Source organism: Megalops cyprinoides, chromosome 22, assembly GCF_013368585.1.
Source record: "Megalops cyprinoides isolate fMegCyp1 chromosome 22, fMegCyp1.pri, whole genome shotgun sequence".
Taxonomy (NCBI): domain Eukaryota; kingdom Metazoa; phylum Chordata; class Actinopteri; order Elopiformes; family Megalopidae; genus Megalops; species Megalops cyprinoides.
The window spans coordinates 15,323,971-15,351,874 of record NC_050604.1 but is presented as its reverse complement, the minus strand read 5'-3'; the positions used below and the strand labels follow the sequence as shown (position 1 = coordinate 15,351,874).

Genomic DNA, 27,904 nt, shown 5'->3' with positions numbered 1-27,904 from the left:
GCATTTAAAACATTTTTCTTCGCATCTGAAATGTGCATGTTAATATCGCAATGGTTTATTTATTTATTGTGTGTGTATTCGCGCGCGCGCGTGTGTGTGTGTGTTTGGATAATGCTTGTTGCTCAAGCTCGCAATACATAACGCTGGCAACTGACTGAAATATTGCTATCCAGCTAGCAACATGCTTGGCTAGCTAGCAAGTTATTGTTCTCTCGCAGCTAGGTAACAACATGGATTTGAAAAAGACAAAAAAGGAGATTTTTTTTCTGTGAAGTCCAGAGCCATGCGATTCCGCGTATAAGCAAACGAAATGACTGGGTGCTACCCACCTTCCACTCGGGAACGGAGATCGGACATCGTTCTTTGGACCGGCATCTCTCCACCGCACCAGTCGGTGCAAATGCACCTGTCAACCGCTACTTCTGTTCACTGTTCCGTTCCTTCTCTCCAGTCGCCGTATCTCAAAACCAGCCCACATGTAACAGGAACGCCTCGTTTTATAGATAAAACGAACGAATAAACGAATTCTCACTAATAACGGCAGAGATCACTGCAGCTCATTGTCGCGCCGCAACTTCAAACTAAAGACAAAGCCGCAGACAGGGATCGATTAGCGAAGGAATGTCTCATACATTTCGTTGTTCGCCGGTAACAACACGTATCTAGCTCGGTAACAGGTCGTAACAGTAACTAAACGTTTCAAAGCGATTTGGTTTCCTAATCTGAAAGTGACAGCGTCCTTTCACAATTCAGGCGGTACCATCTGCGCGGTACGGGGGAGGATAGGGGTTTCATTGGTCGCCTTACTTTGCCATGGTATTACAAGTAGGAGACCTCCGTGAAAGGATAAGAAACTAACCGTGCCGTATTTAAGGAGTCAGTATAAGAGAATGATTCATATATGTATGATATCCAAACCAAGAGTAAGTTGCTGTACATCGCGCTATTAAACGAGAAAGTTATAAAGTTGGATTCACAGCTGTTACGGAAATTCTCCGCATTCAAATCTTAATATCAAGTAACGACACGCAGCTGCGTCTGTTGCTTCTTTATAGTGATAAAACCTTCACTTTTAAGATTTTATTTATGTATGTGTATCTGTGTATTAAATATGCAACCCAGTACAGTTTTCGCCGTCCTACCATACATTTTGCTTATTGTTGTAAATCACTCAGCCACGCGCAGGTCGTAGGTCTTTTCGACATCCCCCTTACTGTTTCCAGGGTTGCCAAATCACGTGTAACATTCCCCTTTTTGAATCTATTTTTCCAGGCATGACAACATTTTGTTATTAAAATGAAGGAATAGGTACACGCACACATATACATACATTTAAATACATTGTTTGCATAAGGAGGCCTATTATAGAGATATAGAAAACAATTACTAAACCACTACTAAACCACATTTTAGGATGTTTCTCTAACTTTCCAACAGCGCATGTTATGATGAGAAACACATTGGATATATCAAATATATTACTTAAAGTTGTAGCAACCAAATTTTCCGTTTGTTGCACATGATCATTAGACGCTTGGTCTATTCACATTTCTTAGGTTGCTCCAAATTGCAACACAATTTTGACTCGTTTGACTCGTGACTCGTCAAATAACATGAGAACCCATATTCATTTGCAACTGCATTTTATCTGAGTCCAAAGCGTAATGGTATTTAAATTTGTTGCTGCCCTCTAGAGGAGATAAAATATTTGTCAGAATATTTATGTCAAATGTTCAACATGTTGATCCTACCTGGGCCCCACACTTTGTTGTACTTTGGGATATTCTGCTTTTCAATTGATCAAATAGCTTTATTTATCCCTGAAGAGAGTATAATGGTAGTAAGACAGTAGATAGTAAGAAAACAACATTTCAATGGGATAGACCTTGCAGCCAACTATAGTCTCTATTTTGAGATCACCCCAGTGAAAAATCTCACATCTGACATATATCAAAGTGAACTTTTTGTTACTGATCAATGCACTGACATACAGGCTATAGCTTTTGGCAGAACATGATGGGATGATAACTGTTGTCTATTATCAGAATCTTAATGCAACTTGCATATGTATATTGTTGTACCTGTGTAATATCATTACAGGAATTATTGACGTGCAGATCCAGAACCAAAAACATTTTTATCCTGTGAAACAAGGTAGGCAACCCTTCTCCTGGAGTACCACCTGAGCTCCCTATCACATAATTAGATTATTTTTTAGACTAAATTAACAAAGGAGAAGGTGTCTGGAGGTATTGCGTTTTTCACTGAATGTCCACAGTTGATTTACTGTGACAGTTGATCCAACTGTTTGATTAAGAGCTCAGATGGAACAAAACCAGACATTTTTGGCACTTACTGGGGATGCCATCTCTTGCCTTAAGCCAGTTGTTGCCTTTTCTGTAACCACCATACAAAAGCATGATGCTTACAACAGCAAAATCGTCGCATTGAAATCTGTAGCTCACCAACATTTAACTTTTTTTCGTGGCTCTCAATAAATGATGAGCTCTTCTATGTTCCTCCTTCCTACACTTTCATTTTATTATTTTTATTTCACATTCCTCTGAGACAGCCTGATTAGAGTGAGGTCTTATGTCTGCCAGCAGGCTTTGATTATCAGTGTGTTGTTAATTCTGTGTGATTCAGCAATAATGTAGAGGTGGCTGAGTACTTCGACTGGGAGAATGGCCTTGATTAATAGAGCTATTTTAGGACAGATACCAATAGGTTTTGGTATTCACAATTCACAAAAGCAATACCATTTCAAATGACATCAGTGTGATTAGATTATGAGGCACCTATAAAATAGAATGTGTATGCATTATAAAGCTTCTGTGAGCCATTTTTAAAAGGTTAGATGAAACAGGTGAAACAGATGTGATGCATTATAATCAATGAGTTGAAGGTGTTTCTGTGTGTTATGTTTGTAATGTACTTTGCAGGAGCTTTTTGAGGTTGGTGGTATTGAAATATTTGAAAAGGCCATAGCTTTTCAGTTATGGGAAAGCACATGACTGTTTATGAACACCCATTCTTTTTGGATTTTACACAGTACATTTCAAAGACCAGCTGGTCTCCTGGATAATTGTGTAAAAGGAAGCCTGTTCTTTTGTATAGATTCTCTGAGCCATGGCAAAGAAGAATAGGCAGGTGCCTTTTCGTATTTCCACCACAGGAGAAAGTCATCATTTGAGCATCACTGAAGCAGATAGAGGGGTTTTCAATAATTCACATCAGAATGGGATGTGTGGTGTACTACACTTGGTAGCTAACACTAGTCAGATGGAAGTATTTGATATTTTTCAGCAGAAGTCAGTACTTTTGTTTTGTTTGTAGCGGAACAGAATTATGGTAATTAAGTGGGTAAATGCAATCCCTGTCACACCCGCTCCCAGTCAGCCAGCTCAGCCATGCCCAGTTCAGCCTGGCTCAACCTCACCCACTCATCAAGTACACCTGTGACCCGTTCCCCCCTCAAGTCTGGGTTAATTAAGGACTCAGTTTGTGTTGCCTCATTGTGAGGTATTGATTCCCGCAACACTACCAAGTCTGCTCTCTGCCATTCTGACTTTTGACTACCGTGTTTGACCCTCGCCTGTTCTTTGGACCTTGCTTGTGTGTTCTGGATCTGGTTTTTGTACTGCTGCTTCCCGTTGCTGACCTGTTTCGTCCCTGACTTCGTTTTGGCTTCTGCGATTAAATCTTATTGACCGCACCTGGATTCCAGTCTGTGTTCATTACAATCCCTTTTATTTTATGTCATTATGTCCTTGATTCCAATTTTTAGAAATTTCTTTAATCCCAAGAGAATGCATATTTTTCATATTCATAAATATTTTTGTTCTTTAGTTCTGTAAGTATTTTTGGAGATATATTCTCATGGTTGGCCAAGTAATTTGTCTTTAGTTTCATATAAAATTTCCAGTGGTTCATTGTCTCTTATCTCAATATTGTTTATTTCCTGTTTATCAGACCTATTGGTAGGAATGCATGTAATGTCTTCCCTGGTGAAGCTCCCAGAAAAGTAACTCTTTCCCCAATGTCTTTGCTGTTATAAAACAAAATTCCTTCCTTTTTTCTTTTCACCTAATCCAATATTTATATTTCCTTTTTCTGCTTTCATATTGAACAAAAGGCCATGGGATTTTTGGATCTTTCACAAATTACTTCTCAAACACTTTTTGTCCACCCTGTTTTCTTCATCACGAATTTTACAATATGCTAATTTTTTACTTCACGAACTGTCTCTTTATTTATTTTTGTACTGTCTCCTCTTCTATATTAAACTCTTTCACAATGACTTATTTAACCACTGTGAGACCAGTTATTAATTTGGAATGAATTTATGCAGCAAGTTGAGAAAAAATGTTTCTGGAACTTGCACCTTTTCTCACAGTTCTCACAGTTCCGCAGTTATACAGTCACTGCTGCCATTTCCCTTATCTTATTAAAATTAGCATGCTTAGCTTGCCTAAATTTAACATCTACAAGACCAATTACGTCATTGCTCCCATATCCCACATGAACCGTGAGATTAGTGAATCACATATATATATCATGTTAATTCTCTGTATACAATAACAAGGTTATGGGCTTTGGCACTTAATTTTCACTAGACCAAAGAAAACACAAGGAAACCTGGATCTGTGGTTTTCTCCCCAGAACCAGGAAGACTGTGGGCTTAATCCTTAGTTGCTCAAGAAGCTTTACAAATGCTATCCATTGCCTTTTTACCTGCAGTTTCTGCAAGACTTCCCCTTAATGCTGTCAAATATCTGCTTATTTCAGTGAACCCGATGTATGGTATTCATCTCAGCAGAGGGCAAGAAAGCACATAATCCTAGTTTCATATCATAGAAAACAAAGAGCTTCCCATTCCTTATCATGGCATATGGGCTGGGAGTAAAGGAGAGAAGCAGGGACAGGGTAAAACACAATTTTACCCTGTCACAATTCCAAAGTGCAGGGTGAGTTTACTCTCTCCCATTTTGGACTTGAACATTCCAGCCTGCATGGAACCCATGAAGACACAACGAAATGAGCCCATCAATACCATCAATACCACCACACATGTACCCGTTTTCAACAAAACAAGCAGGTGAGAGCCTTATCAACAGGTCCACATCGAAGGGCATTAGGACGGCTGGCAGCCATTACTCCAGCGAAATCATTCACAGTCTTTGCCGCCCTCGCACAGTGGTGGCAGAAATGGACTGCCTGGGGAAAGCCACGGTTCTGGCTTTTTCAAGACATTTTACAGCGCCGTTAAGAGTTGGCAGTGAAAAGCATTAATGATGGTGGCAGACACTGCAGGCTGGTTGTCTCACAAACTTGACGTAGTGGCCCTTACAGATTTAGCAAAGAGTACATGCAGTACTCCTGGCCCTGCTTATCAGGTCGGTGGTCTGGCTGAGGAGCCTTTTCTCAATGTTACCTCAGTGCTGGTGACTTTGTAGGCTCTCAGTGTTCTTATATTTAACCCTTTATTAGTGTAAATCCTGAGCAGATGACCTTTGTACAGACAACAACTTTTTTTATTTTTGCTCTTTTCTGGCGATATAGAACATGATTGTTCACCTTAATATGACAATAATTATGCTTCAGGTTAACTGTTAGATGCATCATTTTTATTGTTATGTTTTCTTTAGCACTGTTTTCCACACTAATGTATATTTACTATTGTTCTTGCTGCTCTGTGCCTATGTCTATGTTGCTTTTTTTCTGCTGTTGTATTTAATGTACCATGCCATAGTAACCTTGTAAGTCACTGGGTAAGAGTGTGAAAAAATAAGAATAAATCTGTATGCATACTAATGATGTTAAGATCCTTGCTCAAGTATATACAGTAACATCATTATCCCACCTTGTTAATAATTCTGTTTCCCAGATCTAGAGTCCGTTGCCCTACCCATAATAACCCCATACTGCCCATGCATGATGACAGCTGTCCATACAATGCAGATGATGTCAAACACTACCACACCCTCCTTACCCTCAATAGTATGACATTGTTTGATGTGTATGAATAACATTCAGTTGACAGAGTGCACCATATACTGTACATGCTGGTACCAGTACTGGCAGACCTAAAAGAGTGTTCTCTCTCACTGCTGAGAGGCAAGCTGCAGATGTGACACACCAACCAAGTAGGCTGTTCTTAGAGTGACTGTATGGTATTGTACGTGCCTCATGGCTTAATGTGTCCATAGTTAATCCTATTTATGAAATCACTGCTGCTGCTCGTAGATCCTTGTCATTTAGAACAAATATTTCTTAGAAATGCATGCAATGGCGAAGGACAGGCTTTACAAATAGCCAAGCTACAGCACCGTACATGAACATGAATGTTTATGAACCAAACAGAAATGCACGCTCTTCAAAGATTTCTTTTTTTTCCCCGAGACAGCATCATTACATCACTGCTGGGTTTTGGATTCATGGCTGGGGAGGTTGCTAAGCAACAGGGAGGAGAAGCCTGCCTCTTCGATTATGTGTGGCGGTTTTATGTTGGAGTGAGCGTCGTGTCTAAATTATGAATCACCCATGCAATCCACATTTCATCCCTGTGTTGAGGCCATGTAATTTACGGGCCTTACGATCCACCGAGCCTCTCAGCGAAGTGGCCACCCACCAAAATGGGCTTGTCAAAACATTTCAGCCCTCTTAATTACAGTAATAATTTCTGCACACCAAAGAGATGCAGTTATTTCATCAGCTGTAGCAAACAGGGCAGATATGAGCACTTTTCATCCACTGCAACTTCTCACTCAAAAGCAGTGCGCTTTTGAAAATTCACCAGAGGGGAAACTGACTCACCGTAGATCTTAATGAATGGTAACGGTAACCAAATGCAACTTTGAACATGCACTATTAATCTGAATTTTGATTCTGAAGCAATGGTCCAAAAACAAAAGTGATGAATGGCTACAACGTTCATGACTCCCTTTTGGAGATGGATTTAGTCTCATGGGTATATTCTAGCCCCGGGATTTATCAGAGACATAGGGAACTGGTGGTTTTGCATAAAATAACTTGCTCTGCTGCACTGTAACAGAGTCTCAAATAGAAAACACTGTGTTAATGTCAAATGCTAAGTAAAGAGGTGGTTGTGTGACCTAGACATAGAACTAGAGCTCCCGTTCCATTCTGTTTGGATAAACGGATGTGGATAAAAATCAGGTTCAATACTGCTTTTTGAAAAACATTTTCAGTTTTATTTGGTCACAAAGTATGGGAACAAGAAAAACGGTGCCTCACCCAGAAGAATGACGTCTGAGAAACAGCAAATGACATCTTAAGTGAACTTCATTGAGGCCTGAATAGCAGACACCATTGTTCAAAGGCAAAGGAAACAGCTAGACAGCTCAGAGACCACAGCTAAGATTGCCACCCGGGTAGCCATGGAAGAGGTCACTTTATTGCTACAGCACAGATATCCACAGCACATGCCCTCATTGATAGAGGGGTCTGCATTCAGGCTGAGCTGAGATGAATGAAACGGGACATGGTTAGGTGTTTATCTCCACAGTGGCAGCTTAATACAACTCTTTAACAAAACCCAGATTTTGAAACTAATAGTGCTCTTGAACACTCAATCTAGTTGAAAACGAAGCTATAACATGGGAAGCTACAAAATGTTTTATTAGAAACACCACATCTTTATTTGCCTCCAACCTCCAAGTCAAGAATGAAAAAAAAATAGCCAAACTAGAACTGGTGTGTCAATCCCTCATTGTAAACTAAGTATTGAAGAGTTTCCAAAGTAGAACTGAATAATTTGCTTCACAGGAAAGCTACATTTATTATGCACAGAGTCAGACAAAATTATCATTTCAATGGTTGCAAACCCAGCAGGCAACTGGCACTCAACCTCAAGAAAAATGAGTCCTGGGCCAAAAAGGATTTTATATGCACAACATCCCAGGGAATGGTCTATGATCCACAAGAGATAAATACAACACATCTGTCTTTATCCTGAGATTTTTACCAGCCTAAGTCTAGTTTTGATATAGACGGTTGCAAAACATTCCTTGAAAAATTTGGGTCTCTCCTGAGACTGATAGTGACAGAATCAGAATAACTGGGCCAACCAGTAGCTCAAGACAAGTTGCAAAGAATATTAAAGAGTGAAAAATGGGAATTTCCTGGTCTAGATGGAATTCCAGTTTATTTTACATTTCTGGGGTCTCTTCTTGTTAACTCAACAAATGAAAGGGAGCATTTCCAGTAATAGCCAATAGGATTAAAGGATGTTTTTTTTTCCCTCAGCTCTCACTATAAGTCCAGGTACGCTGGATTTTGGCCTCATAATATCATACACAATATCAAATTTCAGAGCAGGGGAAAAACTATTGAGCTACAATGTAACAGCATTTGTATTTGCACACCACACTGTGGTTCAATAAATACCACAAATCAAGTAATGAACCATTTGTACAGTGTGCTTGTAACAGCATCAAAATCATTAAAGATTTATACAACATAGGTGGTGCTTCAATAAAATTTATCTTTTATTTACCAAGGTCTGCTTTTTTTTCTGTACCTACGGTTACATTCATTCCTATAAGACCACAGTTTCCCATAGGGAACAGAACTTGAAATGCATCAGATTATTGGCTGGATCCTCAGATTTCAATCTAGCGTGTTCGTATCCCTCATGTATTCTCATGTTTTAGAATCTGGACACAGAGGCCTTGCCATTGTTAAATTGTGGGGAAAATAACCACTGTTATCTCTTGGAATTACATGATTGAACATAATTGTTGAACATGGCAGCTTGGAAATCAAAATATCAATATTATGAGGTATTCCCTTTATGAGGTCATAAGTTAAAAGTCATGGAAAATCCCATCTGTTCAGATTTCCCCTTTATGCCTTGCTGATCATATTTTCCGCCAAGAGCTATGGAACTGCAGATTTACTCCAGTTTACCATGGTAACAGAAAAGCAATGGGGAAAAAAACCTCAGAGTCACCGACACAACATCAGACAGACTGTTGCAGTGTTTAATGTTGTGTGCCAGGCAGCTTGGGTGTTAATGCTTGAAAAAACCCAGAGAGTCACCTTGGGAACAGTCATCAGCTAAATGACTTGGTAATGATGCGGACGTGGGGAGCTTCTGCATAACGGCACGACCAGCATGGAACCTATGCCGCATACTCTCCCTCTTCCCCTCTTCCCCTCTCCCCTCTCCCCTCTCCCGTCGGAATGGAGCACACTTCTGAGAGCTCCCTACAGCAGAGGACGTTGGCGTGATGCAAGCCCTCCTTCAGTGTGACAGCGCTTTGCTGGTTCTGCGTTGCTGCAGTGGGGCTGCCACAACGTGTGATGGAAAATTCCGGCCAAAGATTATGATATGGTTGTTGCCTTTATGTTTCATCCCAAGCTTCTTGCATGCATATGGGAAATACATGTGCAGTTTTCATATTCTGTTCAACATACATTCCATATTTTGTAAAAAAGGGTTTTTTTCTGGAAACAAAAGAAAGGCAATGTTGATATACATTGGTGAGAATTTCCATGAAAACCTTCCTTTGTGGTTTCATTTGCTTTTGATTTTGTCCTTATAGATAGGGCTGGCTGCACTATGAGCATGCTTATCAGTACTTTAAATTGGCTTTTTGCCTCAACAGCAGTTGTGATGTGACATGGCCTTGAATCTACAGGAAGCTTGAACATTACCTCAAGGGATTTCACTGCATTTATTCATTAATATTTCATGTAAAGTAAGTCTGTGGTTCCTGCACTTTATGGTCTCCATGGCAATTGCGATTCATCCACAGATGCACACGTGCATGCATACGCGCTGTAGGCAAACCGTATTTAATTGCACACTGGACTGTAATTATAACAGTTCTGTACAGGTAATCCAATGGAAAACATTTTACACCTATCAGATTCTGGCAGCATGTGGAGAGTTCTGTTGGCATAGTGTAGTCATTCAAATATATTTTCATACCTACTGGATGAAGACCCGCCTCTCTTATAGGGAGAGAGGGGAGCCCATCGATTGCAGCCTCACCCATGCTGAGCAGCAGCTGAGCAGGCCATCAGCCAGTGATCTCACCTCTCCTGGGAATGGAAGCTTGCTTTTGTCTCTATTAAAACATTTACAGCCATCCTCACCGCCACATGTGACCCACTGTTGTTCAGTGCACATTCAGTGAAGGGGTGGCACTATGGGAAAATTTCATGGCTCCTTACTCTGGCTGCTGTTCGGCCACACATGCTGCACTTATGGATGTGTCTCTATTGTGACTATTATTAAGACATTTCACTCATAAAGGCAGAATCAAACACATCAAGAATACCTGGACAGATTGAACAAACTGAAAAAGTAGATTCCATAGGTGCAAATGATCTAGATAAACAACCCCGCTGATTTTAATCTGGTAAACATCTGTGCTCTGCTGCCCCTGTGGGTCTCAGAACTGTCCTCAGAGGCTTAAAGGCTTTGCCAAAATTAAATAATGGGATTAATGAATTAAATGGATTGGGCTGACAGTCCTGTCAGTGTTAAATCATTACAAAGGGGATACATAGGTCACAGTGGGCCAGAAATGTCATACATTTACCGTATGATTCTAAAATGTTTACATTAGCTATATAAAATTAAGACGCTAAAATGGAAGAAGCAACTTTATAAAATATGCAATAAAGATACACTACTTGGATTTCTGAGCTTTATCATATGCTTTGGGGTTAAAAGAAATAAAACATCCCAAGCAGATTGCCTTGGTTGTAAAAAAAAAAAACAAAATCCTTTTTTCAGGACCACAGTAGAAAAAGGAAAGTTTAAGAGATGGTTACATGTATTAAAAATGGAATGGATAGATTTATAACAACCAATACATTGGCAATATAAAGAAGTTTAGCAATGTACTCATCAATTACTTTGTTGAAAGCCTTACAAAACAAAAGACATGCATACATATAATAATGTATAAATATAAATGTGTAATAATATAAATGTGTATATAATGACATGTGAAAGACATGTGATTTGTATCCATGACTAACTTGGTGGGTTTGACCTTTTTTTTACAATTGTAAATGTTCGTTTTTATGATGTGTAAAAGTGAATAACTTGGACCTTTGTGTGATCAATGCATTTTCATGTCTCTTTGTAGTGTACCTTATTTGTTAAAATGATATGCAGTTGAGTTGCAAAATACAAGCCAAGCAAATATACACAGACATGCATACATAACCACAAACTCAATAAAACGCAATGCAAATGTGTAGGATAGAAGGCATAGTGATGCAATTTTGCATCAAGACGGATCCTCTTTAACTTTGAATTGAACCTCTAAGTTGAGTACTATAAAATTCGGTCTATCCCTACATGCTAGATCAGTGGTGAGGCGATATTAACGAAGTACAAAATCTGATGTTTCTAAATCTATTTGCATCATAACTGGATCTATTCTGCATTAAAATCAGAGAGTATTCAGATCTGATTGCTCGCTGACCCGGATAAAGGCAAGAACCTCTGAAGCCAATAGATATTATGGTCTTACTGGTACAGTCACCATGGCTGCCTCTGAATTTCTATTACACAAATTGAATAGATTTTGCTATAGGCTAATAAGGCAGACCAATGGTGCAAATATTATTGGGGTACTGGAGGATTTGTGACACTATAAAGTGTCGGGAAAAATATAATGGAGGAGGAAGAAATGAAGATGAAGAGTGTAAAGTGATCCAAATTTGGCCACATATTACACAGATGGATAATGTTATATTCTCATTTTGTGTGTTTGTATGAGATTATATGGTTCAGAAGTAAATGTCTGCAAGGGGATAAACCTCTGGGTTATAGTTCTTTCTGTGAGATAATGCCAAAAAGCGTGTAACCACCAGTATATACAACCACCACCCAAATATAAAAACTCTACAATGGCAGAGAGAAGGGAAATATTCATTTTTATTAATGCATTATAAACACAAATAAAATTTAGCACCATTATTTTAGATGGAGGCAAAATGACAAGTCATAGTGAGCTGAATGGCCTGTTCTCATCTGTAATGACCAATGTAGACATGATTGAAACGAACACGAAGACTGCCTTTATGGTATCTGTCCCAAACTTCTGCCAAGTGGACACAGCTATTAGATGATTATGGAACAATACTGGGTCATATCCAAACTGCAGTTACTGCATGAATTATAAATATAATTTTAAACCTTCTTTAAACTTCACAAAACACTCTTGCAAAAGCTGGTATTAATGGGTTTCACCACTTTTTAATGACACTGAAACTCCTATCAAAAAGCTAAATGTTCACCAGATATACAAGGAACATTTCTGACAGCTGTGTAGCGGTTGGATTTGATTCTTCAATGTCATTCTGACAGCGTGCAAGGTGCTGGACATTTTAAATGTAATCATTTTACAGTCCCTGCTGATTTTCCTCATCCTGCCACAATACCATTACCCATGGGCCCTCTGACAGGTGCATGAGAAAAACCTGCCAGGGCTTACATCTGAGTCATTTGTCTCTACATGCTTATTGATCTGCATTTCTGTTCTTTTCATTAGAATGAGTCTGAATCAGCAGAAGCCCTTTGGAATGACTGATGTCATCCTAAAACTTTGTACGGATTCAAAGCATATAGTATACACAGTAGATGCTCTATGTTTCTATATATTTTTAGTGCTGCTTGAAAATATGCTCTCATCCTGTCTTTTCAATATTTATGATTTCTAGAGAATATTCCCTCAGGTACCTATAGCCTACACCCTATTGATTCAATGATCATTACATCCTGTTTGCTGATGTAATCCATTTTGGGAGACTGAGCTGAGGTTGAGATGTGACCCTAACAAAGACAGACAGACATTTAGCTTTGATAACAGCCCCAGGGCAGAGGGTACATTTCTGTCCATCAGTAATCCTGCTATAAGGCTGCTGCATCTTTCCTCTGCTCCATTTTTACAAATGATCTCAAATCAGGAAAAGAGGCTAAACTGATACAATCTCTTGCTGGTTACTGATCAGAGGTCAGTTTTGCTGAGAGGAAAAGAAGGTGGGTTAGAATGCTACCAAGATCTGCAGTACCCGGAGGGCTGAGAGCTGACCTCCACAGCATATAGACATGAACAGCTGCTATACCCTCCTGTTCTTGTTAAGAGGATTTGCCTTCATTAATTGTGGTGACTAATGAGCCCTCCCTGTTTGGAAAATGAGGTTTATGACTGACCTCTAGTGGACAAAAATATTCCCTTCGGTTCCTGTCCAAAGCCGGTGTTTCAGTTCACACGTGTAAGGTGCCATGAAAGGCACACATAAAGATGACAACCTTGAATAATTTGAGATGGAGGTCTCTGAATCCAAGATTTGTCCGTGTTCGTTTTAGCTTGAGTGCTGTCACAAAGAGGTGGGCTGGGAGTGAGCATGGTGAGGGGTGATTCTTTTAAATTATACTTGAAAAAAAAAACTGGAAAAGGCTTTACTCAATTTATCTACAGTATGTCCACGGACATACAATAACGGACTCCCACAGAGCCATGTAGATTCAACAGATCCCAAACCCATTCCTAAAGGACTTCAATCCTGTAGTAGGTTAAAACATAGGACTGTTGTCTGACAAACCCAGACCTCACACTCACTTTATAATAATGACAGATTAATGTTTTCAAGCTGTAGCATCTGCAAACAGCTTAAAATTCACTGAAATGGTGTGAACTAAAAATGTGCGAGCCAAAAATGTATTTATTCACCCTTATATTTTTGCTCCACAAATTAACACATTGATTTATTTTTAATTTTTAATTACTGACTCACTCTTGCATACGTAATGGCAAACATGCAAAAAAATTCAAACACAATGACAGACAGGCACACACACACACACACACACAAGCGTACACGCATGCACACACTCTGCATGAAAATCACTCTCGCATTTTAAAGCAACACTACCGTCATACACTTTTCCTCTTCCTGTTATCCCAAGCAACATGCAGAAAGACGTAAAAGACAGCAGCACAACCAAACCACCAATCACAAGTGATAATTCCATTACTGTAGGCTCTCCTCTCAGGAGGCTTAACTGAATTACCACTGGCAAATAATCAAATAAACAAACATGCAGAAGCACGACCATTACGGGGCTGACAGTTTGATTGCACAAGACGGAGATAAAATAATAAAAATAATAGTACTGATGTCTGATCTAATTTAACCAAAGACAGATAAATAAGACACACTATCCTGGTCTTGGAATGGCCTGCTGATTTTTATTTTACCTTCTTCATGCTCTTATGCCATTGGATGGTGAGGAGTATAAAACGAACTGGTTGCAGAGACCTGGGTGATTGAAAAGAGCTGGCTGCTGGGCCCCAGCCCTCTAGCACCAGGGTTTTGGAGTCCTGTCATGAAGCATTCAAGGGCCTGAGAGAAGACAAACAGCATGATGGTCCATGACCCCTCGCCACTTAGGAGACTGTCTCTCCGCCACCCCCTTACACCCTCTGTGTTAAAGAGGGTGACAAGGCCTGCAGCCCAGCCAGGCCTTGTTCCCTTACACAGGGACAGTGGAGGGACATACTGCTGGGTGTCCTGACCATTAGCAGGTCACCGGGACACCACAGATGTCAGGGGCCTGTGGGCCCTCTCTGCTGAGCAGCACTCTGTGGCCTGTCCAACTGCTGGATTATCACACAGCAATTACGGTCCCCAGGCATGGGTTTCATCCACTGCCAGTATATGCAACTGACTGGAAAGGCTCCAGCCCATGGCAACCGTTTGGTCATCAGGGCCATTCAGTATGCCCTCAACACGGATGAACACGGACATTACAATGTATCTGATCTCTTAATCCCAGACACATTTAACAGATGTAATCTTGCAGGGAAGCGCATCATTGCAGCAGTGAATAGGTGCTTATGAAAGATTTGATTCACTAATGTAAACTTGACAGCTGACAAGGTACTTGATTTCAGAGATATGGGTTGTCGATTTTACAAAGCACTTATGGATGGTTTCTGTTCAAGGATTAGTTGTGTGACTGTCTTTGTGTACATTTGTTGTTTTCACAAATGTCATTTTTTCAGACAACCAGGAAACAGGATCAAACTGATTGCAAGTATCTGCAAGCATTTCTACATCCCCAAAAGAGGTGAGTTGCTTGTCAACCCCAGTGTAATTTCTTTACATGACATGTAACCTCTGTATTAAGCCAAATAGCCTACATAGATACGTATTTGTGGAATACACATCTGATACATACCATCTGTGATTAAACATACATAAATATGCACAGATGCTACACCAAATGTGTCCTTCACACCCTTCTTTTCTGCATTTGATTAACTCTTTCTGCAGTAGACCTAATATAAATGAATGGTGGAGAGGGAGGCTTGAGATTATTTATTATTTATTTGTTCAAAAATTAATAAATAAATAAATAAATGTTCTTTAATTTCTAAACTAACCAAACCAGCTTGAGGCCCATAGTATTTAGCCTGTTACCCTGTGATTATGAGATACTTAACTCAGAATTTCCATGTTACTAAAATGATTATCTTGATCAGGAGAATTTCACCTTTTTTGCTGAAAGTCAAAAGTTGTATGTATGTATTTATGCATTTTCAGTTTCAAGACCTTGCAATCCCAAGTGACCCACAAGACAGAAAATAACATTTCATTGACGGGCCACTGCAGAGCCCATGTGCCTCAGCGCTCATCCTATTCTACTTCACATGTCCTACAACCTGCTGTGACACCTTCCACCTCAGCAGTCTCACTGTCCCTATCTCCTAGCTGCTCTTAAAATCAAATCCTAATTTATATATTTTTTTTCAGAAATTTATTCTGCATCTTTGCTTATTTCTGTTAAAAACATATCAACAGTTTTATTCATTGGAACTGTGCTACTTATAAAATTACTCAAAAAAAGAGGCGTCATATGTATACTGGAGGCATGATGGAAACTGTCAAGCAATGGATATAAAGTGATAGAGTATGGTAGAGTCACATCTAATGCTGCTCTTTGTCGTTCTTAAGGGAACACATGGCTGTGTATTAACAGTCAGGGTTTGTACAGCAATGTTGTGAGAGTGTATCCTGTACGTCCATATTTTCAGCATCGTTAATTAGATGTGTCTGCCTTAGGGGTGGCATTTTCAGATCGGCTGTACACTTGACAGCCCGGCGGCTCATTGCGACAGATTTGGACGTGTCTTAAAATGACACACAAGTATTCTTCCCAAGACGGGAAAGGAGGGGACAGCAAAATGAAACAGCGGGTCTAAGCCGGGCTTATCATTGATTCCCGTTTCGTGCCCTGATAGATGTTTCATGCTGTGGAGATAATATAGTGGCCAGGAGTATTGAGCACTTCAGAGTGGGTGCCCGCCGTGCGCTGCATTGTAAATGAGTCTGCTGGCTCGAGGCCCCATCTCCTACTTATACAGCTCATATATTTACTTTATTAGACCTATCAGACTTTACCAAGTGAATCTCAGGATCCGCTGAAGTAAAGAAAAAAAAAAAAACAGGAATGCTTTTGATCATGGAAAGAATGTTGAGAATGATAAATATTTGTCAACTCCGATACTGACAGATCACGTCTTAGAGAACTAATCTGAAATTTGTATTTCATAGTCAAAGGGAATTTGCATTTTAGAGGAATAGGGGTGCATTGTGGATATTGAATAATGCAAAAATATTGTGAAATTTCTGTTGGCGCTGGCAGCTTGCCATCCTCAAAAGTGGAACATAATTGTGCAGTAAATGACAGCTCTGCAGTCATAAAAATAACCGTGTCAGTCTCATCTCCTTTGGAAATTTAAATGAAAAGGATAGAACTTCAAAACATTGACTCTGAAACATTTCTATGAAATAAAAGGTAGGAATGCATTAAAAGGGTTGGATTAATTCCTATTCATTGTCACTGCAATTAAAATTCACACAAATTCAGGGAAACTTCAATAGCAAGGGCTGTCACTCACTTTATACTGTTAACAGTATACACTTAAACACTTGGGCCTAGTTCAGTATAAACTACAATACATTTTGTGTTTAACTTTGACCAAGAAATGTGACTTCATGGGTTTTTTTTTTCATTTCATGCATTACAAAGACATGTATTTTATCCAGTACACCATTAAGGACAAGTCACCCTAGGTCATGTTTGCTAATGCACCTTCTGTCAGGATAATAATGATATAATCACTGTAAGAATATATGTGGCCAAGACTCAACATCCCTTGTACATTACTCCTCTCTATGCTCTGGGCCTATTGTGTGTAAAGCAGGTATACATATATTTTGTCTATATATGATATGTATAGATGTTAAATATAGCACAGTATTGCTGAAATAATGTAATATGAAAGTGTAGTGTAGTATTTGTAGCACTTTCCTTATATTTATCTACAATAGTAGCAAAAATAGTACAGAATAGCTCAGTGGGAGTGTAGCATAATGGTTAAGGAGCATGCTTCATAACCGAAAGGTTGTACCCGTGGGCAAGGCACAAGGTACCCACAATTGTCTCAATTAATGTCCAGTTGTACAAATAGATAACATTGTAAAAACCTGTAATTGATGTAGTTTGCTCTGGATAAGAACAGCTGCTAGACGCCAATAATGTAATATATTACAATTAAAATATATTTTTAAAAACATTCAAATTAATAATTCTGATTTTTCAATAAATGCTACACTTTTGAGGAGTCATCAGTGCACAATATCACACCTCCATCTGATTAATATGCCTTTATCCTCTGAAGATGTTACTCCACATTCCACAGCAACTTATACAGCTCATGATTTACCCTGCTCGAGGGTACAGCAACAGTGCCCAGCCTGGGAAACAACCCTGAAATCTTCCCCACCCCGACACACTGTATCACCAGGGACCCCCAAAGGACATGAAATCAGGTTCCGGTACGCATGATGCAACAGAGAGTTACCTATACCTTAACATGTGGTGACTGCATCGGGCTGCATTCACCTTCAATGTCCCACAATGCAGTGGGAACAGGAGTAGGAGGGGCCATCACAAGAGCTTCATTCATGCTCAGTATGTCGCACAAGGGGGCATGTTTATATTAAAGATTTATCAGGATACACCTCAATGTCAAGTTCACTGGAAAAGAGAAGGATTGTCCTGAGAGAGGAAGGAAACAAAGGAGAGAGAAAAAAGAGAAATACAGTATGTTGACTTGTTAAGGGGCGGCCAGGTCAAACTAGATAAAAATGCTTTGCTAAACAAATATTATCTGAACTTTCTGTCTACAATATTGAAATGCATGGTTCCTGATGCAAAACGCCTGTGATTTCCATTAAAATTCTCTTGCAGACAGTGTATGGAAACCAGCGCTCTGTTTATTTGCTTTTTGTAATTGTTGTTTCCTCATTTTACATCACAGCAGCTTATTTTCATCTGACAACATGAGAGATATTCATATTTTGCTTTCTCTCGGAGTTCAAGAATCTGCGTTTGTCATTTTTGCCCTCACTTGGATGTTTGGATGTCATGCTTATATTCATTAACTCCGAATTCCTGTAAACACCTGTCTTGGTCAGGGCTCAGCAAGAAGTGAATCATTAAACCTTTAGCCCCTCTTTTCAAAAAGTGTATTTCAAGCAGCATGGGTACATGCTTAATGACTGGAACATTCTACAGGTTGCAACACTAAGTCTCTAAAACAACAGGTACAGTCAAAATAGGAATGCTATTGGAGGAAAAATAGTGAAAATGCATCATATGAAGGTTTATCTAATCCACACAATTGTCCTTATTAATTCCTGAAAATTTATTACTTTCAGAAGCTTTATTTGTAAAAAAAAAATTGTCAGTGGTCAAAGCAATTCTTGTTTACACTGGCCCCTTGACTTTCAAGAAAGCATGTATGTAAAAAGGGCATCAGCTTGTTTTAAAGCTGTTTGAAAAGTTAGCACAATGAATCAATTATTTAATAGAGGGCTATCGCTTTACTCTTTGTAAGTTTTCACGGTTACCATGGCAAAGCGTCATTCATTATTAAATGGCTGGGTGGCAGTGTGGCTTCTTGCCCCGTTGCAATATTTTGGAATGGTGACGTGCCGGTTTGTAGCTCTCCATGGCAAAGCTAACCTGGCGTGGTATGTCGTTTGACCTCACATCAAACTTTGACATACGATAAAAATTAGTAGGACCATGTAAACCCGTTGGTTGTTTTTTCCATTTCCAATGGAGCGGACGACCTTTAAAACAGGGAACGAGAAACCGCAGAAGAAAGTGAGGTTTCGGGTGGCGTCGGCGAACAGCGGGCGGATCCTCAAAGAGGTGTACAAAGAAGAGGGGCCGTCGGACTCCCTGGACTCAGACTGCACCAGCAGCTTGGATTTGGAGCGGGCCAGCACCCCGTCGACGAGCGAAGCCAATGGCCACCTCAATGGACTGGTTAGCTCGGAGCTGGACGAGAGCGGGAGCGAGCCGGATGACCTGCTTCTGTACGCCAGTGCATCCAAGGACAGACTGTTCAGCACCAAGCGCATCAACATTCTCAGCAAGAATGGGACCGTGCGAGGGGTGAAACACAAAGTGAGCGCCGGACAGGTGCTCTTCAACAATCTGTCCAGCGTATATGGGGTAAGCAATCAACCAATTAACTTTTGTGGTCGTTTGAGTGTCATTTTCTTATTTATTTATTTATTTCTATCACTTTCCCTCTGTGTGCTGTTCCCCCAAGCCTCCTTCCCACAGGTTCCACATGGGATCAACTAAGTTGCCTTCACTAAAATTAAATAAATAGCTCCTGAATTATGTTATACTAATTATATTATTATGTTCCATAGTTAGGCCTATAGTTAGTTTAGTTTTCATGGCGGAGAAAGACTACGCATTTTCAAAGCATACAGTTTTATGGTTACCCAGAAAATAAAAACCTTTTAGCCTATAAGACATCCTGTGAAAACATTCACCGGTAAAGAAATACAGATACCTCCACACTTTCTTCCTACTGCTTTTGAAGCTGGTTTCATTCTGTTTATTCATTGGTATTCATGCTTTCTGTGTGGACAACAGGGACCATTGTTTTGGAAAAAAACAGAGATTTTATTGTGTTTCTGAAACTACCAGAATATGTTAAATATATTGCTTTTTACTGCACAATCACCCACAGTACACTTGAAAGCTAATTTCTAGTGGCATTAATGAAAGCATTTTGTCAGCTTTAGCATTCATACATAAGGTATGGGAACAAGTAGTACTGAGATACATTCATAAGAGATATCTCTATAAGTATACAATAGCCCCACAGAATGTCTCCAGTGTCACGGCAATGTTATCTGTATATAGCACAAATCTTTGACAGCCACAGCACAGAAAGATCATAATTTTTCATTTAGTGCACTCAACATTCACTCCATACAAAACCCTATTGTATAGATAAATGAAACATATCTTGTGAAATATCATATCAATCTACAACAGCACACAGCAGAATGTTCAGAATGTTCTCCCCTTGGTGTGGAAAAGCACAATTCCAGCAGGAAGTAATATCAAATTTGATTAATAGAAGCCATGAAAAGGAAGTTAGTATACATCAGAGAATATTTTGTTGTAGCTGTCAAAACAAGGCAGCAAGATTTAGAACCCAGCATTGAAATGATTATTTTTCCTCTGAAGTTTTGACTTTGGGAAGAGTTTTGACAAGATCTAACACTTTCTCTTTCTCAAGCCCAGCCTGAATGAAATCGTGTTTGCGGGCGGGGTCACTGCCAAATGAAAGATTAATGACTCAATTCACTAAGTGTTACAGGGAAAGCCCATCAGTTTAATGAAGTCTGCAGACTTCCGCTTTCTAGTGAGTGTGACATTATGTAGGGTCAACTTCCTATGGCCCCAGACAACAAGAAGCCAATGGGATATGAGAAATGTGGGGATAGCTGTATAATAACTATTACATTTTGGACCTTAGATTATATTGTAAAAAATCATAACTAAATGTCACTTTCTTAACACCAGAAATCAACATAGATAAAAACAAAGATATTTGGATATTACTTGGAAGACTTAGCTATTGATTGGTTTAGCTAAATGTAAGTCAAACAGACTGATTTCTTGAACAGACTTCAGAAGACTGTGATTTTACAAATATGTCTCCAATGTGAACCTACAGTTATGTAACTAAGATACTTTTCAGGTCTTGTTCAAGGTCTCTTTAAATTCATTATTTCCTGAAGCAAAACACGAAGTCAGAAATAACCCTTTTACCTGAACTGTTGCTGACAGCACATTGAAAGTATAATTAAAGTAGCGTTACATTAACACCTTTTTAATATGACATTAAATGTAATATATCAGTCTAAAAAAGGTCTTTTGTCATTTGAATAAACCTGGGCTCTTTTGTTCATATTAAATGAAACCTGGGTTGTATTTCCTCTGCTGACCCTGCCTCATTGTGAGCCATTGTTTTGCAATGGCCCTGAGTAGCGCGTTGGCGTTGTCGGGTGCTGCAGAGGCAGGCGGTTGTTGACATTGCACTGGAGAGCATAGCTGATGCTGTGCTGACAGAGGCTGCTCAGGCGTGTCTCAGGGGTGCCCAGTTTCAGCTCTGGGGGGCTGCACTGCGGCAGGTCGCAGGGGGGCCACTGTGAAATCTGCTGACAGCAAATCCACAGGAAATCCACCAATAAAAAAACAGCAGGCAAAAATGGATCCGCTGAGCGATCTGCAAATTGATCGCTGAATCAAATTTTCAAGTTTTGGCGTGCTAGGGCCACGGCCGTAAATGGGACGACGCCCCAATCCCGCCCCCGTCCCCTCCAGCCCCGCCCCTCACCCTCAGCCCTTGAGTGCTGGACCTGTGCATTGCTGAGCAGAGAGCAGGAGTGTAGTGAGGCGTTCAGAGTCGGCTGAAACTGTGATTGTGTCTCTTGAAGGGTTCCGTCCGGGGCAACAGGCTTCCACAGAAAGAGCGGCCCTGAGGGCGGCGTGCCGGGGAGAGGCTGCCGGGAGAGAGCGTTAATGTTTGGGGGCACCCCTGGGACACTGGAGCAAAACAGTGGGACTGAACCCAGAACTATCACAGTATTACTGTCCAAACGCAAGCATCTTCATCTCTACGTGACTGCTGTCTCCGCACGCTTGGTTGCTGTTGATGACTGTCTCATCTCTGTGGCCGATAAAAGGACAGCTACATAGCTCACGTTTGGAACCACTTTTAAAAACCACAGTGGTCTTTCATTTTATTTTGTCATATTCAGTCTGCATTGAAATAAAAATTAAAATAAAGTGGGCATGAACAAACATAATTAACATTGCATGTGTTTAGGACCACATCCAGTTGGAACGCATACATTTGCACTGGATGTTAAAATACTGACTTTAAAACTATAATACTGGCTGTAACATGTGATCTAATCTTACCCAAGTAAAGTTCATGGTTGAACTAGAGGGACTGGAACTGACTGGTATCAGAGAAAGAGAGCATTAAATGACCATAACATACAGATGGTAATCTTTTTTTAAATTTTTAATATACTTACAGTAATTCATCTTTTAATTGAATGAAAGGTATCCTATTACTCTTTAATTGTATATCATTATCTTAAATATATACAGTAATGACTGAAATACATGGTGTTCGGTGATGTCAGATGGTATGTTTGAACATGTATGCATAAATACATCCAATAACATATTCTTATTGAACGTCTGATGCAGATGAACTCAGGTACTGTCTTGAAAGTCGACTGGCATGCGTTCTTGTCTTGCTCAGTTGATCCTCTCCACGACTTGTGCGAAAGAGGTGTGGGAGCTCTGGACTGGCTAAAATGCTGCCGATGCACTTTTCTGAATCAGCACAAGCGAGATGGCCCCGTCACTTGCGCACAGCGTGCCGCTGTTTTTGCTAGCTCTGACATTATTGCCTGTATTATGATTTATACGAATATCACACGAGGGCCCGTAACATCAAGAGCCCATTAATCTAACCCTGTGGTCTCCACCGGCCCAGTGGAGACAAAGAGGCAGCAGTGGATTTATCTCCGGTCTCTGGAAACGCCAGGGATTTGCCGAGAGCTGGCAACTCCTTCACAAAGTTTGTGCCACTTTGTCCCTATCCCTCAATGTTATAAAAAACAATCTTCTTTTGCCTAAAATCTTGGAGGACAATTAATATTGCATCACAGCAGGCTCTTTGTGTCTTTTTGGGTCCTTTTTCACACATGAAAATATGGTAGCTGTCAGCCTGTGAAAGTTTTTGGAGATAAGAGCCTGGGGCCATTTTCCTCAAGAATATAACACTTTGGAAATGATCGTTTTGTAAATACAGTTTCACAACCCATTTTGTGTGCAAATGAATTGAAATGCATTCCTTTGTAATATTGTGAATTGTAAGGTTGTCTGGTTGTGAAACGATTAATAGTAATAATAGTTTTGTATTTCTTTGTATAGTCAGTAACTACTGCTGTGGCTCGTAAGATGTGTTTTTTTTACGATGACTTTGTGAAATTTTACATGTAAAGTGTGTGTTTTGTGTTTTGTAATGTCTTTTATTTGTGGGCTGTGGTTGCCATCAATGAGAGAAGACAGTAATAAGTCCATTTGGAAAATGTCTTTTTCAGTGTATTGTGCATTTTTGTGCCTTAAATGTGTGTGAAAATTAGCCATTGTGATCCAAGCAGTTGTTTATTGCAGATTAAAGTTTTGTAGCTTTTCAATTTCGCTTTTCACTATTACTTTTGTGATTAGTACTGTTGATTTCTAAGCACAGACCATGAATATAAAGGAGGGATGAAGTATATCTTTTTCAGGACTGTTGTTTGAGTTCAGCCATCAACACCCCCATATTTTACTAACCGTCTTATGTAATGTCCACTGTTTAACAGATAGTGTGTCTACAAATAATCTGTTTGATGCAGGCTTCAGGTTACAATGTGATGTTGAATTAAACTGATCTGAATACATCAAGAACATATGGCAGTTGTTAAAATAATTTTGATCAATAGTATAAGGAACACACTTTAGAAATAAGGCAATTAATAATATCTGCAGGAGAAAAATAATTGGCTTTTATAAAAACACATGCTCTACCAGTTTTATGTTTTTTTTCTTTTTTAATTCACACAGACACAGACAGATGTTTCCAGTACATAACAATTTTCATTTGTTGTTACACACCAAAAGGGGCCACTGGCCAGATCTCACGTTAATCATCAAATCATAAAATTGTTTCCTTCATTATGTCTCACAGACAGAAGAAACACTGAATCACTGCACATTTGTTATCATTTTAATGCTGCATGGTCTTCTGTCTTGTTACTGTCCATCACCATAACCATCACGAATGTACTGTGCGTTAGTCTGACAGAAGGGTAGGCACAATTCCACCTTTTGATTACTTTAGACATCCACCAGAATTACTACAGGTATGTAACGATTAAATTTTTGTAATTTTTAATTACATTGTAATTGTTCATAATTGGTGTTGGTTTCAGTTCACTCTCTAGGGAAAAAAGGGTAAAAGTTATGGTATTAATATTGCTGGCACTCAGAAAACCAGGTCTCTTAATTACCTTTACAGTCTGTTTACATCCATATAAGTTTTATACCAAACAATGCTCAGACTAGCCGATGAAAATGATCACACCTCCTCAACCATGACAATGGCAACAACACTGTGTGCGTCCCATGCTAACACAGAGTGAAATAACCTGTAACGCATCGCTGTGTTTCCCCAGTCAGCCGTGAAAGTGGAGTTCGGGCAGATAGTGATCTACACCACCAGCTTCCGCGTGGTGAGGAACACCTTCGAGCGCTGTGAGCTGGTCCGCAAGATCTTCCAGAACCACCGGGTCAAGTTCCTGGAGAAGAACATCGCCCTGGACAGCGAGTACATGAAGGAGCTGGAGCAACGCTGCCGGAGGGTGGGGGAGCCGCCCTCTCTCCCCGTGGTCTTCATAGACGGACACTACCTGGGGGTTAGACTTTAGTCTCTCCTTACAAAAGAAATCTCGGCACACACTGCCATGCACAAGGAACTATTCAAATGAATACCTTGAGTCATAATACACAGTAAGGATTTAGTCATAGTCTTAATATATCACCAAGTGAATACATTCACATTTAATGGAGTCATTTGCTTTGCAGGACATCCAAGGCTTCAGTTCAGTGATGTTTTGCTTTTATTTCCTAGGGTGCTGAGAAAATACTGGGGATGAATGAATCAGGGGAGCTCCAGGATCTTCTCACCAAAATTGAGGTAGTTTTACCCATGAAAAAAAATACATGCTGTTGAATACTAGATGAATGAGTCCGTTTTAAATCCAGTCAGAAATTATACTTGCAGTCTGCAAGTATTGTTATTAAAAATGTAATTAATCGTATTTCACCTGTTTATTAGGACAAGCAAGCCATAAATGTTAATTTACTGTTTTAATAACTTAAGGTTGCATGAGCTAATGTTTAACTTGTTGCTGACACACTCCTGACTTAACTTGTTGCCAAAATGAAGTAGTTTTATAGCATTAATAGATGTTCAATGCCCATTCAAGCCATTTGTAAATGGTGAGCACTATCTAAATTAGGACAGCAACTCAAAAACACTGAAGTATTTTAATAACTGGCCCTACAAAACAATTATCCAACAGTATTACCAAAATATTACACAATATTAATAAATGTTAATACTGCAGTTCCAATGATTAGCACTCGTACCCAAAGGTAGAGAAAATGAAGAGAGAGTGGAAGTGTCTGATGTTCAAGTGCTCTGACGCCCACACACCAGGACGAGTGCCAGATCCCTGACGGTCGTGACCGGAGAACTTAAGTGCCCCTCCGTGGGAACTGGGGCCCCTGCTAACCCCTCTCCCTCCATTCAGCAAAGCTGAAGCTGGAGCGGGGAGATAGTATCCATTATGCATCTGCAAGCCGTCATGAATTATGAAAGCGCATCAATAAATACCATCAATAATGAATGCGGGATGCCAGTTTTGCATTCACCAAATTTGTTGATGCACAGCAGGGGGAGCCATATGACTCGGCAGAGCAAATTGGGCTTTTGTGGGAGGAGTGATGGGGGGGTTAGTAAGCTTGAAAGGGCAAACCTGCTGGCCGCCCTAACGCTTAACCTGGCCTCCTCCCGCACAGCACAATGGCACAAATAATTGGAGCGAGTTCAGGGCTTGTGTGTATACAGCATCAATGAGTGGTTGACATCAGTATTATCTGCAGTACTCACAATGGTGCCAATCTATCTTGTCTTTGCCTGTTGTTGAAATTTTCAGAAGCCTTCTTACCAAAAATCCCACAGACAGTTTAGGATGCCTGCTTTCTCTGAGTTTCTACTTCAAATGCCCTGTGATAGACTAGTGTTACAGCCTGGACGAGTGCATTGAAGTGTGTTCATTGCACTGCTGCTCCTCATAAATGACAATTATCTCTGGCCGTACTGACCAGAATTAAGATGTGCTGATTTAAGATGTGTTGCTGCTGACAATGTCCAGTGAATAAAATGGCCCTCTGCCTCTGCCAGAAGCTACGAGCAGGTCTACCCATTGTTTGGCTATAGTTTAGTGTGTCTGGGGCATCAGTGTACCATAGAGGTAAGGAGCAGGACTCATAGCCGAAAGGTTGCCAGGTTGATACCCCACTGGGGAACCACTGTTGTACCCTTGGGCAAGATACTTACCCCTGAATTGCCTCGGTAAATATCTAGCTGTATAAATGGATAACATGTAAAAACTATAACCTATGTAAGTTACTCTGGATAAGAGCATCTGCTAAATGCCAATAATGTAATGTCTCTGTGAGCCTGTTTCTTTGTTCCTTGTTTTGTTGCAGAGGGTGCAGCACCCCCACACATGCCTCACCTGCGGGGGCTTCGCATTTATCCCATGCCCCATGTGCCATGGCAGCAAGATGTCCCTGTTTCGCAACTGCTTCACGGACTCCTTCAAGGCCCTCAAATGCACCGCCTGCAACGAGAATGGGCTGCAGCCCTGCCCCAGCTGCTCCCGCTAGGACTGCACACGCTCTCTGTACCTCCCACCACGCGACCCCTGTCTCTGCCTCCCCCTACAGGCCAAGCATGTTTATATAACAGTTAAATGGACCTTTGACTGGGGCATGTGCTGATCACTTAGTCTGGGGTTTCTGGGGGTCTCGGAATTATGTTTACCCACTTGTGCTTAAGGCCTAGGCCAGCTATCGTTTGGCAAAGTTTTAAACTCAGTATTAACAATTTGAGGTATCAACAAAATTTTCTGCTGAGACAGTCTTTCTTTGGAGAGAGAATATTAACCCTCCGTTTACTGTGGTGCCAATAGGGTAAAGTCTTAAAGCTCAGTCTGCAATAGCTATTGCAACTACGCTATGGCAAAACCTGGAAGCTGCATTAAAGATACATTAGAGGTGTACAGAGGGGGCACCAAGAGCATACCTCTGAACTGCTGTAACCCAGGACAGTGAGGTGACTCACAATGACCAAAAAGTGAAAGAGGTGTTATAATCCCAATTTTTCAATGAGAAGGATAACATTTTCAATGACACCATTTTAGTCATATTTCAATCTATCACAGATGTATGACCGCTCAAACCTGGAAGTGCTGATAATGTCGTGACAGGTGTCAACTAAAGTCCTTCCTTCTGCCTTAATGACAAGGGCTATAATATATATATACAGTATTTACATTATTTCAACTTTCTCATTGGTTTAGCGAATGTCAGGGAAATAAATTAAGGATACCTTCATGTTTGGAGTGGGCAGTGCAGATTGGTTTAAAACAGAATATGTAAGCTGGTGCTGTATTTAAGAAAAGTGACATATAAGAGAGTTCCAGTCTTAATAAACTGCTTGTTTTATATTCTTTAGACAATGTTTTTTTATAGAACAATGGAAATTAGAAAAAAACATTAATGTCTCAACATGAACAGCCTAAAAAAATCAACAAAAATGTTTCA

At 40.1% G+C, this 27,904-nt stretch overlaps 2 protein-coding genes across 4 annotated transcripts in view; one reads left to right on the top strand and one right to left on the bottom strand.

The window, feature by feature from the left end:
• The window catches only part of LOC118769690 (phospholipid-transporting ATPase IA), a 122,661-nt gene extending 121,911 nt beyond the window's left edge, over positions 1-750 (bottom strand). For all 3 annotated transcript variants that reach the window (XM_036516948.1, XM_036516951.1, XM_036516949.1), the window contains exon 1: positions 330-750. In XM_036516948.1, the coding sequence (XP_036372841.1) occupies positions 330-375 (46 nt within the window). In that variant the 5' untranslated portion in view covers positions 376-750. The remainder of the gene's footprint in view (positions 1-329) is intronic.
• Positions 751-19,186: 18,436 nt separating this feature from the next.
• Positions 19,187-26,965, top strand: LOC118769381 (glutaredoxin domain-containing cysteine-rich protein 1-like). Its single transcript, XM_036516415.1, has 4 exons — positions 19,187-19,588; positions 24,685-24,924; positions 25,140-25,205; positions 26,786-26,965. Exons 1-4 carry the CDS (start codon positions 19,187-19,189, stop codon positions 26,963-26,965), a joined length of 888 nt encoding a protein of 295 aa, XP_036372308.1.
• The last annotated feature ends 939 nt before the right edge of the window (positions 26,966-27,904 follow it).